Source organism: Pseudopodoces humilis, chromosome 23 (genome assembly GCF_049639895.1).
Source record: "Pseudopodoces humilis isolate 2021_Gansu_Grassland_sample_001 chromosome 23, ASM4963989v1, whole genome shotgun sequence".
Taxonomy (NCBI): Eukaryota; Metazoa; Chordata; class Aves; order Passeriformes; family Paridae; genus Pseudopodoces; species Pseudopodoces humilis.
The window spans coordinates 7,909,260-7,923,110 of record NC_142222.1 but is presented as its reverse complement, the minus strand read 5'-3'; the positions used below and the strand labels follow the sequence as shown (position 1 = coordinate 7,923,110).

General features: G+C 37.0%; 1 protein-coding gene across 1 annotated transcript in view; it reads right to left on the bottom strand.

Moving 5' to 3' along the window:
* GTF2I (general transcription factor IIi) overlaps positions 1–13,851 on the bottom strand; it is a 48,151-nt gene that overhangs the window by 12,346 nt on the left and 21,954 nt on the right. Inside the window, exons 23-34 of the mRNA XM_014255018.2 lie at positions 12,508–12,612; positions 10,135–10,200; positions 8,198–8,381; positions 6,756–6,808; positions 5,806–5,889; positions 4,942–5,125; positions 4,579–4,637; positions 3,325–3,396; positions 2,637–2,820; positions 2,076–2,134; positions 1,361–1,444; positions 798–893 (exon numbers count right to left, since the gene is read on the bottom strand). Of these exons, the coding sequence (XP_014110493.1) occupies positions 798–893; positions 1,361–1,444; positions 2,076–2,134; positions 2,637–2,820; positions 3,325–3,396; positions 4,579–4,637; positions 4,942–5,125; positions 5,806–5,889; positions 6,756–6,808; positions 8,198–8,381; positions 10,135–10,200; positions 12,508–12,612 (1,230 nt within the window). The remainder of the gene's footprint in view (positions 1–797; positions 894–1,360; positions 1,445–2,075; positions 2,135–2,636; positions 2,821–3,324; positions 3,397–4,578; positions 4,638–4,941; positions 5,126–5,805; positions 5,890–6,755; positions 6,809–8,197; positions 8,382–10,134; positions 10,201–12,507; positions 12,613–13,851) is intronic.

The window sequence follows — 13,851 nt, the reverse complement described above, 5'->3', positions numbered from 1 at the left end:
ACAAATTCCTACACAAACATAAGCAAATAAACTCAGAATATAAGTATCCCGAAAAAAAAGGTTTACTGAGACATAGAACTATTTACAGTTACTCTGAATGCAGTCATTCATCTCACTTGACAATGAAGAATTTTTCTGGGTTGCAAATTGACCCTGCTTTCAATACTGAGATTTCTGTTCCAGAGCACTGCACTAACAGGCCTGGGCTCCATGGCCAAAAAGCTCTGGCCTACATTTATGAACACAACTACAGGACTTTCAGTCCTGTCCAGCTTTTCCTTTACTGATTTTCCAGAACTGGAGAGGTCAATCATGGCAATCATGAATAATCAGCTCTGACAGGTCATGGCTTACTAATGTTAGTTCAAATCCTTCCTAGTCCCTACATCCTACCTAGGAATCTCTGCACAGTGATGTCAGTATTTTTGATTTGTGGAGGGCTTATGAAATTTATGCACAATATCACATCTCAGCTGGGTTTATGCACTTGGTGGTACTTAGCACCAGAAAAGTTCTTCAAGGGTCTGCAGCATTGTGCAGTAACAGACCAGCAAAAATCTAAAACTAACTCTGCACCTGAATCAATACGATCTAATGGATCTGGGCTGCAATTGTACAGCATACTCCTCATATCATGCAAAATTTCTCTATGAAGAACTGAATGTACACAAAAGCAAGAACTTCAGTCATTCACTAATTGTACAACAGACCATGAACTCAGAATACCTGATATGCAACCTGGATGTTCCATACTAACATTAAAGGAATGCATGTGTGTTAATTCCCCCAACACTTACCGAAAGAAAACTCTCTTCCATTTTGCCTGAAATTTGCATTGGAGTCATTGGTTTGAGAATTAGTTTGACCATCTTTTGTTTGTGCTTTAGTAGGACCTATGAAGACACATTACACATAAAATGCAGAGAGCAGAAGCAAGGCATCATACAAAAAGAACAATGCATCAAACGTGATTGCTAGAGAAATCTTCAATTCCGAATCAAGAGTAGAATTTTAAAAAAGCCTTTAAGAAGTTCTAAAGCTGTATTTAAGCATTTAATACTACTGACAAAGTCTGTCATTTCTCTGCTCAGGACTACATCAGCTCCCACATCTCTGTTTGGAATAATGGCCCAAGCAAGCTGTCAAACTCCAACATTTTACCTAAGTATCGTCTACACAATATCCAGTTTCAGAAATGATAAATAAAGTTGTTTCTATATTGAAGTAGATCTGGAGCTTTGAAGTGGAACAGAGTTTGCTACATGAGGTGTGTGCTACTTATGGGCTATGAAAGCTTAGAAGAAGAGAAAATATCAGAAGAATATAATGAAAGAACATCAGAAGAATATTTCTTCCATACTGGCTTCAACAGTAACTTCAATCTCTGCGACACTTGAATTTTCTGAAGAACTTCGTGACCTTCTGGAACTCCTTGGACTAACGTCTGGAAGCCAAAAGAACACAAGGTGTAAAGCACAAATCTTGCACACCTAACAAAGGAACAGCTGTATTCTAAGAATTCTAACAGACTAAACTAAGTAGAGTAAAACCTGAACAATACAGTGATGCTCACAAATCTTAAAAAGTAGGTTAAGTGCTCTTGAAAAAAGCACATCTAGATTTTCTACTAACTAAAAACAAAGGACTTTTTCTAAGTGTGAAGGAGAGTTTTGGTACTTTTTATTGTCTAAAACAAAAAAAACCCTTAATATCTGAATTTTCTACAGATAAAAGATTATTTGATTCTTTTATAAAACACCATTATTATTATTATTATTATTATTATTATTTACTGCAGTTCACAGCTCTCAGTTAAAAATAGTTGTCAAAATTGAGTAAATTCCATTTTCTGTACTAGAATAGTCAAGTAAGAAAAAAATTGCAGGTACATTTATGGTTTGAGTGTCTTTCTCAAATAATAGCGGATTTAGAGGCTACTATGCTAGATCATCTTAAATAATGCTTTTTATTTAGAAAACCTGTATTTTTCAACCATGAAGATCCCTCAGTCTACTAAGGAAGCAGAAATGAAGTATTTACAAATGGATGGCAGCAAATAATATTTAATTGTTTACCTTTTTTCTTTAGTTTATTAACCACTCTTAGAGGCAAATGGGAATTGATAAGCTCAGGCCTAGAAGTTGAACAGAACAAATCCAATCAATTGCAAGACAACTCATACAGCAAAATGCTACCAATTTCTTGGAATTCAGTTGAGTTCTACTTCACATAACATCAGCTCTCTACAACGAAATTCTGTTAGAAGCATTAAAGACTCCATCTACTATAACCACAAAAAAAAAAAAAAAAAAGAAAACATAAAGCTGTATTTTCTATTCTGCAATTTTCTTCTGGGTTTACTTCAAGAAAAAATAAATAACAGAAAAAAGAAGGAACAAAACTTCCAGGTACAAGACCATTTTCCCTCCTCAATTCTTGATGTGTGAAATACACAATTTATACATCTATAGAAATTTAATGAGGAAAGTATGTTCTTGCATGAGATAAAACATATGTGCAAAATATTTGTGTTTCATGGAACCAGAGTTTAGGTAGCATTTAAAGCCTAGAGTTGCTGGGAAGGAAGTCAAATAACTTCAAAATCAGAGGTAAAAATAACAGGATCATAAACTTACTTCTTAATAACAAATTTGATTTTGCGACTCCCACGGATGATTCTCTCAAGGCGTGGAATTCCAAACCATGTGGGACTCCGGAAAGGGACTCCTTCTGGCAAGCCTTCAACGACCAAGGACTCAGGGTTTGATTCAAATACAGAATAGGGAACTTTCACTGACTCTGAAAGCCCCAGAGCTTCACCTGAAAAGAAAGATTAAATGACAGATTGCACACTTAAATGGGTGGAATTTTATCTCAAGTGATTTTAGGAATCATGTCTTATAGAAGCTCTGCTACTCAAAGCTAACAAGCACCCTGCAAAAAAACATAAATATTTAAATATATTTAAACAGATTCCCTATTATTTTCTGTGGAGTAACTGCAAATAGGAACTTGGCCCATCTTGTTATAGATAGTATCTAATATAGGCCTGCAGTGCCTAATGTTTTATTTTGAGAACTTCTTTTCATCCAAAAGCTTTTGTGCAATCATCACACAACTGGAAAAATTAGTGCCTAGGATGCTGTTATAAAAACATTTATGTCAGTTAGAGGAAAGAGTAAGTAAAACATAGATAAGAGAAGTCAAGATTTCCATATCTGTCCTAGTATACTTCTGATGCTTAAGTAAATGCAGTAGCATTAAAACAGAGGAGTTTTAAAATGCAGCAGCGTTGCAGAATAGTTCATTTAGCATTTAACTTACCAAACTTCACACTAAATAAATCTTCTACTTCCTTTCTTAGCTTTGTAATCTTAGAATTCCAATCTTCTCTCGCTGAAAACCAGAAAGAGGTGTCAGAGAATCACCCAGGCTCTAGATACAGAGGTACATGTACCTCTGTTCTTATGTTCTTTCAACATAAGAACATGGAAACTAACACCACAATTACATCTGATTAGACAGGGACACACAAAAATGAGTAAGGATTACTAATAGCAGCTTGAATGATACACGTAATTACCTCTACATAATGAAAAATCTGTTTAAATGTAGTTACAAATTTCAAACACTGACCCTAATAGAACAATTTGTTCTTCAGAGCCTTCAGATGCAGGAAGAAATTATTTTAGTGGTTCCTACAAAACTGGAATTAATTAATCATAGTGTATAATAACATTCTTTAGAGTAGAACATGAGGATTTAAAGAATGCTTTGCTAAACATTTTGATTAGTATTAAAAAATATCATCTTCAGTCCTATTCTCTATTGTAAATAAAAGCCAATTATAGGAGTGCTAGTGACTACTACTACTACTGCTAGTACTGCTAGTACTAGCGACCACTGCTACTTTGAATCAAACCTGTACTTGATGCTGCCTTTTCTTGCTCAACTAGAAAAACAGCCTTTTCTATTTAACTACCCTCTTACTGAATATGAGTTTTTTCCTAAAATCCAAAAAAAAATCCACAGTACATTGTGATGATGTCATCTGATTACTGCTTGCATGATTATTAAATCATATCCCATCTTTTTATTTTTTTTTCCTCTCCTAAAAAACCCAGTGAGATCTGGATTGCACATTCCTGTAGTAAGAAAGCACCAAGACACTTCAATTCAGGGCATTCAGAAATAAACCCCAAACTGATTCTTCTCCCTGTTAAAGGCACATCATGCTTTCAACAAGTGCCTAGAATTCCTTACCAACAGAGACCTGAAAGAACCCAGGGTCAGGTGTGAAATCCCAAGGGACTTCAGACCTTTGATTCAGACCAGGACAGTAACTCCAGCTCTCTGGGGCTCTGAAGGTGACCCAGTCTAGTTATTCAAAGGCAGCTGGGACTGCACCAAGAAGCCATCCACATTCACAGTGATCAGTTTATTCCTTCCAACCCTCATGAAGAATATGCCAGCAAACTTATCACACATGGGTTACTTCTTGAAAAATGCTGCATTGATCAGGATGAGTTTCCCCATCAAACCCTTCCATTCCCACTTGGGAGACATCCCCTGTCTTACCTTGAACGCTCGACCTGGGGCGAACAACTTCGACTGAAGTGTGAGTTAGCAGCTCTGGCCTGCAACCAGAACACAAATAATCTGCTAATTCTTGATATAAATTAAATCCTACTACCTATTATGACATGAATTGAAGACTTTGAATTTTTCTATTATGTCTTTCATGCTTGTCAACATGCTAACAGATATGCAAAACATATTCTGAAATACGTCTGTATTGCAAGTGCCCACTAATATTTAATTTGCCTATTTGGTAACTAGAGACCAAATGCTTCACAACTTAATGAAACCAAGTGCTTGATTACACTTGGGTGTTTGTGTGGACTCTTCCTTAAAAAACCCTCCATGTTTTTTTTTACTTACCTTTTGATCACAAACTTTATTCTGTCGCCCGCTTGAATTATTTGTTCAAGGCAAGGGATTCCATACCAGGAGGGACTCCTAAAGGGGACATTTTCTGGCAGCCCTTCAACATAAAGGTCAGCTGGATGAGCTTCAAATTTCTTGTATGGAACAGTTTTGGGCTCATCACTCCCCAAAGCCTTTGCTGTTGGAACAAAACACATCCAGTAATGGGACAGATTGGCCAATCAACCTTCATTAAAAGCCAGCTGATACCAATTCCTCAGGCTGTTGCAACTGTGACCTTAAAATGTGGAACAATGCAGGACATCTAAATCCAACAGAACCCAAGTCTCTGCACATAAAACATGTAAAACATTTGCTGTTGCTGTTGGGCAGTCACAATACCAGACTGGACTGCTCACTGAGGCACAATATATTTATTTTATCTGAAGTTGTTAATCGAGTTATAGAGTATAATGAAAAATTTTATTCTAGCTCTTATGAAGTTGACTATTTTTTCATATTGGACAGAACATGAAAATTCACACAGAAATGTTTTAATACTAATTATGATGATATTGCAGTGGATGTAAAGAAATGTCTGTTTTATTCATCACCAAAGGAAAAAAGTCCAAATAGGAAGGAATCAAGAGCAATCAGAAGAGTTGTATATGTAAGACTTATAATTATTTTTAAACTATGAATTTACCTTGTATAAGCAGTAAACTAAAACATTCTTTATCACTGAACTTCTAGAATTTAAAAAAAAACTTGAAAAAAAAATCAACAAAGGTCTCATTCATGTAGACATTCAAAGGAATGAAAGCAACCTTTGAGAAACACAAAGCCACAAAGAAAAGAAAATAATAATACTGTACTTACCAAACTGTTTACAGAAAAGTTGATCTACTGTCTTTCTCAGTTTGGTGATTCTGGCATACCACTCCTCTTTCACTGTACTTGAGACTGACACAGAACAAAACCAACATTCCCTAATTATTTTGGTTATATTTTCAGTTGTTCAGTTTATATGATGCATAATCATCCTGCACTTTCAGGTAACACAGAAATGCTGTGTGTAAGAAGTATGGATTCAATGTGGAATTAGAAAAAATGATCATAAAATAATGACAGAATATTACAACCAACAAAACTCCACTGAACCAGTGACATCACTCTTGCTACAAAATACACACAGTGTATTGGCCTGAAGAACTGCAATACCTTCATCACCATCATGCTAAACTTCTTTCTACCAGCTTGAAAGGAAATGAGTTCATGGGTGCAGTTCCTCTAGTCTTATTTTAACATGGTCATTTTTCTGCCTTTGGATGGGCACCCAATGAAGGCAAGACGTGTAAGAAGCATTAGAAGCCTGATTAGAAAAGTGGTTGGAATGCATTATCTTTGCACCACTATGTGCAAATGTAGCCCCATTTTCCAAGGAAATCAGATCCTATAGCAATAAATGTCACTATGTTCACTGCTGAATTTCAGTTAATCTAATTTTGGAAAATCCCATATAAAAGCAATTATTCTATGGTACAGTTTCCCTATCTAATACACTCTATCTGTGGAAACCAATGCCTTTTCTCTGTATCTTAAGATTAACACCTAGCTAGGTCATTGTTCTTCCTGCCAAACTGAATCAAATCCATTGACAGTAACACTAGCTTGGATAACCAATGGAAAACTCTACAGCTAAAGAAAATTTAAAACCAGAGCAATTGCTTGCAATGTATCATTAGTAAAAGCAAATTGTAGCCACCACTAAGACTGACAAATAGGAATATCATACTGTGCTTGTACAACTCACAGATTTGAAAACCTACCTTCTGAACCTTCCTTGTCCACGGGAGCATCTGTTGAACTCAGAAGTTCAGGCCTGAAAGATTTAAGATACATGTTTCAACAGCGACAGATACTTTGAAAAACTAGCCTCCAGTTACAGCCTCCAGTTAGTACTTACTGAAGGATGAGAACTGAAAAACCTCCCTGGGAACATCACGATCCCAGCACTAAATTCCAGCTAACACTGAAGTATCTTAAGAGCTGACTGGAACTCCATTGACAAAGTATTTTTCATGCCCAATACCCATGTCTGCCAGAGCTGTAACATTTCATGGTAACATACAGGTTCCATTAAACTTAATTCTAAGATACACTTAATCAGAAACAAAGATCTGAATAAAAAATTTAATCTCAAAAAAGTAAACTTCAAAGCAGACACTTCTGTTTCCAAAATTTATCTAATTTTATCCACAGCTGAACAAACAAAAAATTAAACATTTTGATGTTTCCCACAGAGCCAAACTAGTTTTTTAGCTGCTCTGGTTACACATTTCAAAATCAATGAACACAATAAATTAATTTCTGTTAACAACTAAGACATGTTTGACAAAAGCAGGTGCCAGCATTGCATATACAATTCAATCTATGTACTATATCTGATGTGACACAAAAGGTAGATCTACACTTCTTCCTCTTTTCTAGTTATCTGCAAGCATTTGGATGATAGAAACTGTGTTCCTGTCAGATGTAAGCAACTGCCACCCATGGTAAAGGCAGCATGCACAGAGGCAGGGGCTGCCACCACCCCCAGTTCTGAGCCTGACCATTGCAATCAGCAGATTCCTGTCCATCTCAAATACTCTTGGATCAAACACAGGAAAACATCAGCTGTTACTCACTGAAGCTCCCCTTAAACTTCAGTCAGTCTCCATCTGAGGCCTCCTTCATGCACACGACCTGATCTACCTCCAGATACACCAAGGACACACATCCAACTAAACCACAGGAACCAGTATCTAAGTGTTGGCCTCAAACTTGCCCTGAGAAATGCTTTATACAAATACAGCCATAGACACCTTGATAAAACATTCCAACTAATTTTTAAAAAAGCATAAGCTGAAATTAGGCCAGGATCCTCAAACAGGATCAAATATCCCAAAGTCAATGGCTTTCAACATGTGTTGCAGGTGCAGAGATCTGAACAGTACAGAGATCTGCCCCTGACAAGAGGTCCATAATATTGGAGAGATCTGTCCAGAGATCTCTCCACCACCACTGTGAGTGTTCCACTGGTCTGATAAGCTGAATTTATTGACATGAACATCAACTAAAAACTACTCTTTAGTACTGTAAATTAATGTAATTAATTTAGTACTGTAAATAAAGTAGAAACCAGTTTGGAATTCCTTGAAGAAACATGAAGCAAAGTGGAACCAGCAGAAAACAGTGAGTAATGTAGAGACAAACATGCAGAATTTCTCACTTTTTAATGACAAAGCGGATCCGCTCCTTTACTAGGAGTATCCTCTCCAGTCGGGGAATGCCGTACGTGGTCGGACGTCTGAAGGGAATCCCTTCTGGCAGCCCTTCCACAACCAAGTGTTTTGAATGTGACTGAAACACTCCGTATGGGATAGACACTGGACCTTCTGCTTTTATAGCTTCAGCTTTAAGGAAAAAGGAGAATAAAAATATTAGACTAGCTTGTGGCTCTACTCAGTTACCTGTTTGGTATCAATCTGATAAACATTATAATTAGCATACAGGTAATAACCTCTCAGCACATTTAAACATGCAAGCATGCATGTTGTGAGGGACTTTGTTTAACAGCAAAATCACTTTGATTCACAGTAAACAAGCTGCAGCCCTGCATACATATGCAGATCACCCTCTTTTCCCTTTATGTAAACTTTTAATAACTGACTGCACCTGCTAGAGTGAAGATTCTCACTATTTTGGTTTTGATTAATAGAGCATTTTGAAAGATGAAGTTATCTAGACCTAACGATAAACCAAGCATGTTTCAGTTTACTAGCTCTGTTATTATTTGTTACTACTATTGGCTTACAAGTCATTAAGGCCTTGGAGTAGGGGCACTCATCCCTTCTTTTCAGTGAATTCCATAAGTTCCCATGTATTTCAGAAATCCAAAGAACCACTAATAAAATAAAAAATACACTTCTAGCACTGCTGAAAAAAGCATGGCCCTACTATTGAAATCTTTGAAACAAATGAAAAGCAAGAAACTAACTCAGCCACAGCTGGAAAATAACCTCAACTTATTTATTTAAGTTATGAGGATCACACTACTATCAATAGATCTATCAGGCTAGCAAATATTGGAGAATGACACAAGAGTTTGCAAATACCAGAAGGGCTGATTTCTTCATATGTACAAGGTACATTAATTTTGTAGGCCATGCAACAAGAATTCTCTATTACCACGTGACTGGTCTGCATAGTTTGATACATTCTCCTGTTTTGATACAGAAACTAGATGTAAAAAATTATTTGAGTTGAGGAAAATCAAGCTAAAGCAAATTTAGAGTACAGTGATTCTCATCTCATTTCATAGTGTCTACTTCTGAAATTTTCTTAACTTTCTTAATTTTCTTAAACTAACTTTGCTATGTGCAAACATCAAAATTGAAGCTACAGCAATTCACTACGAACGATGTTCCTTTGTAGAGCAATTAAAATTCAGTGAATCAGATTCTGAACTGTATTTCCTTGGTGCAAGTTACTTTCAGCAGGCTGTTTAAATGTCAGATGATAGTCACATCCCAAATATGTAGTAACTCTGAATCATGAGGTCTATTCTGAAAGCACTTCCACTTTTTGCGGCAGAGGCACACCAGCATCTATTTTTAAATCTTTGCTGATGCTGTTTTAGTTTGTGATATGTGGACACAAAATATATCTAAGTGTAGCATTTGGAGACAAATTCCAAAGTCTAACACATCTGCTGCTTTTTCCTTCCAAGAGCCATTAACATATGTAATTTTGCTTCAGTGCAAAACAATCATAATCAAAAACGAACAATCAGTGAGTGGCAGCCTCTCTTCAGAGCCATTCTAAAGATTCTTTCACTAAAGGACTCAGTGTAATTGCTGAGAAAAGGACAGCTCTCTCAAATATGGGTGCCCAAGATATGTGAGTATGCAGGTGCTCCAGGAGACTGAGCACAACTGAAAAATAAAATCAAGCTTTGCACTTTGGTGCCAAACACAGATATCCCATTTAGAAATTACTCTGCTCATCAAAAAAGCTACTTTCCTCAGTTTTACATCTTCTAACAGTGTCTAGCCCTGTGGTGCTGTCAGTTCTGGTGTGCTCCTGAGCCAACAACAAGATGCATGCCAAAGAGCTTGCATGCCAAAGGACTACAGGCAATGACTCAGAAAGGTGTGTAACACATACCATATCTTTTTTCAAACACCTCTTCAACTTCCCTTCTCAAGTCTGAAATTCGTACGTTCCATTTGTCTGCAAAGAAAAGAGGAGGACATGTCAGGCAACAAACAAAACAGAATCTCTTGTAAAACCTGTGTTACCACTAAATGAAATATGAAGTGTGTACTTTTACTGCTCACTTGCAAACAGATGCCTGCTGAGTACAGTACAGACTACACCTCAAAATACATGGATACATTCAGAAAAAAAAGGAAACTGTTTTTGTACAATCTCCATGCTTTTAGGAAAATCCCATAACTCTTTTGTAGATGGTACAAGATGTTGTCTGGCCTTCTATGAAAGACATAAGCAAGTGTACTTACAACTTATTTCTTACTCCAAAGACTTGACTCTAGTAACTACAGAGCTAAAAAAATGATGCCATTCAAGCTATTACACTTTCAGTTGTCAAGAAATTCTCACATTTTGATCCAGACACTGTTTTTTTAGCTACTTTTATATTTTATTAATAAGTTGGACTGCAGAGATATTTCAAAATTCAGAGGGTTTATCAAGCAGCCAGTATGATTTTTTTTTAAATCTGACTGTCAGCATTATTAACCCCTTGGACCCTGACCAAATACTGTAAAAATATTCTTTAGTCACACACTTTGTGCTCATGTAGCAAAATTGAAGACCTACCACAAAGTTAAGCTTACACTCTGAAAAGCAGTTTAGTTTTCCTGTGAGCACCAAGACAGATGGTGTCTTCTCTCTATTCCTATCTAACACCTTATGATACATACAAAACATCATCCCAATTAAATAACAATCCTGAAAACTTTCCCCATCTGTCCGTAGTCTACTCAATTTTATGCCTTCCTCTGCTCCTTGGGATGTGTAATGAAAATACAAAGCAGGGGCAACCTGCACAGTGCACACACACTGATGTTCAGGTGCTAGGCACACTCCTATTCCCAATCACCATGCCTCAGAATCTTGGTACCTCCAACTCAAACATCTTGATCTCATCAGGATTATGTAAAATACAGGAAGTCCTTATAAGAAGAGACAGATTTCTCACTCAAGAAATCTGGAAGTCTCACTCAAGAAATCTGAAGTTCTGCAGCTACTCATGAGAGATGAGCCACCTCCTTTCTCCTATCCAGTTATATAATATTGGACTTCAATCCTAAAGGTGCAAAGTCTTCTGAAATGCCTGAACAGCAGCGCTGCAACTACCAAAAGCTGCTCTCTTTCCATTAGAGCAAATGAAGGGTCTTTCCCCAAAACTTCTCACATTAATTTTGTGTTTTACCCAGATCCTGCAATAGAATAGAGACATGCCACTTTCTATATGTGAACCTCAAATTGAACTTGAGGCAATATCTTTAATACAATTTAGGAAGCTCAGAAGTAAAGATATCTGAATAATCTATGAGATGCAAATAGCTGAAATCTAACTGCACACTGGCTAGCTCAAAATGAAATTTTCTTAAAAACAGCACAGAATGAAGATGAATTAAGTCAACTCAGAGAACCATTCAGCAGGTAAGCCCTCAGCCAGTCTAAAACTGGAGATTATATATTGCAAGCTCAACTAAAACTTCTGCCATCCTGGTACTTTATTCCCTTTCCTCTCCATCTGAAATCAAACTCAATATTTCTTCACTTCCAAAACCGCTGGAGATCAAAGCTTAGGTAATTTTCCTACTGAGAGACCATATCTATAAAAGGCTTCTTCAGCACCAACTCCTCAATATTCTCCTCTAGAAATGCTGTCTTTACGTTCTCCTGACCAAACCAAAAGGAATGACACATGTTCAATGGCCTACTGGTAGTAATGATCTCTTAAGAACAGCTCTCAAAATTTCAGTCACTTTTATTAAAATTGACACCTGTCATGCGAAAAACATGCTACAAGAAGATCCATAATAACTTTAATACTTACTTAAATTCACAGAATTCCAAATAAAAACTCAAATACTGTGCAAAAAAAACCATATTCCTGAAAGTATAGAACCGTAAAAATGCAGACAGAATCATGTGTCCATAAAACAAACCAAACCACAGAATAAAGGAATCACAAAAAATCCCAGGCAAAGCATCTCTAACCAGAGTAAACTGAAGTGCACAGATGCATTTCTGTGGAAAAACAATCTAACAGATCAGAAAAAAACACAACCAGAAGATCCCAACTTCCTCTGCGTGTATTTACGTAGTCACGCCACGTAACAAAAAACAACATAGCCTATGATGATGATTATACTGCAGCAACACTCCACAGAGCCCATGGCTTTTAAATGAAGACCTGCACTAACATGTAGCACTCCTGCAGCACAAAATTACCCAAAACCTTTTCAAGCAGGGAGATAAAATCATCTGTAAGTTTAATCTTACCAAAATTGAACTCTTTTGTTCTACTTGTCTCACTATCGGCATCTTCATTAGCCGACTTGGTTCTCTTCACTCTCTTCTTACGGGGTACATAGTCAAGGTCATCGTCTTAAAGGCACACAAAAACAATCAGTTATTTTGCCCTCTAAACTTCTGTGCAACATGATAACTGCTCTGAATTTCAAAACTCCAACAGCATTAAGGAACTGTGCTCATCAGGGCACCAAATTTTCCAACAAATTACACACCTAAGTAACTTTAGAAAACCCCTGTTCTTACCTGTGAAGGAACAACTTTTGCAAAAGGGCCTGTGCAAAGCACAACATAGCAAAAAACAAAGCTGCTTCTGGACTTCCAAAGGAAAACAACACTGTCTTCTAAAACACAACTGAACATCACATGATCGTAAAACAACCATGCCACAGCAAAAGGAATCACAAAATAAATTCTGCCAATACCAAATAACTTCTTTATCTAACTGGAAGTAGTATCATTCCAGTAGTAGATCTCAAAAGACAGCATCTAAGGTTTGTCTTGAAGAGCTCAAATATTCTAAACCCACTTTCAAACCAGTGTAAAACTGATGGGTGCCAATCAAATTCATCTAACAGGTCAACTCTACAACATACAGGAGAACAGCAAACCTTGCAATTTGTCAGAGAGCTGCTACTTAGCCAGTCACTCCCCAGTCCATCCCTAGCTTCCTCATGGTAATGAGCTTTTCATTCTGCCCTGTTACCAATACCTCCAATCTCAGAGAAAACAAATGGTTGGAGCAGACAAAGAAAACTAATTTCACATACAGAAAAACATGCACCCACCTCACCAACTGTATGGTTTATATAGCAAGAACAGTATCACATACTGACATATCCTGCACCTACACACTTCTGTTCTACTCTCCCAGAGAAAAAAACCTTTTCAGAGCACTTTTACTTTTGTCGTAAAGGCCTTTACCTATGCACAGAACTTATTGACTCCTCTCATATAAACTTTTTTGGTGAGGTCATGTTGGAGCTCTTGCTGTGCTGCAAGGTAAAACGTTGAAGGTAATGCCAGAAGTGTCCACTTTGTCCCAAATGCCCTGCCTACTTTCTAAATTGCTGATTGAGTGATCTTAGTCTAATTCCACAAGCAAGCACTGCAAAAGCCAATCTCAGCAGTGTCTTAAAGCAGGTACAGGACAAGAATTCACAAATACAAGAAACACAGCTGATCTCCTACTAGGATCTTAGCATGAGAGCAGCAGAACACAGGTAAGCAGCTTCAGAGACACTAAGATGAAAAAGGAAAGTGGTAAGTGCAAAGGTTTGTATCTCAAAGTTATCAATACTAGACAGACACCTC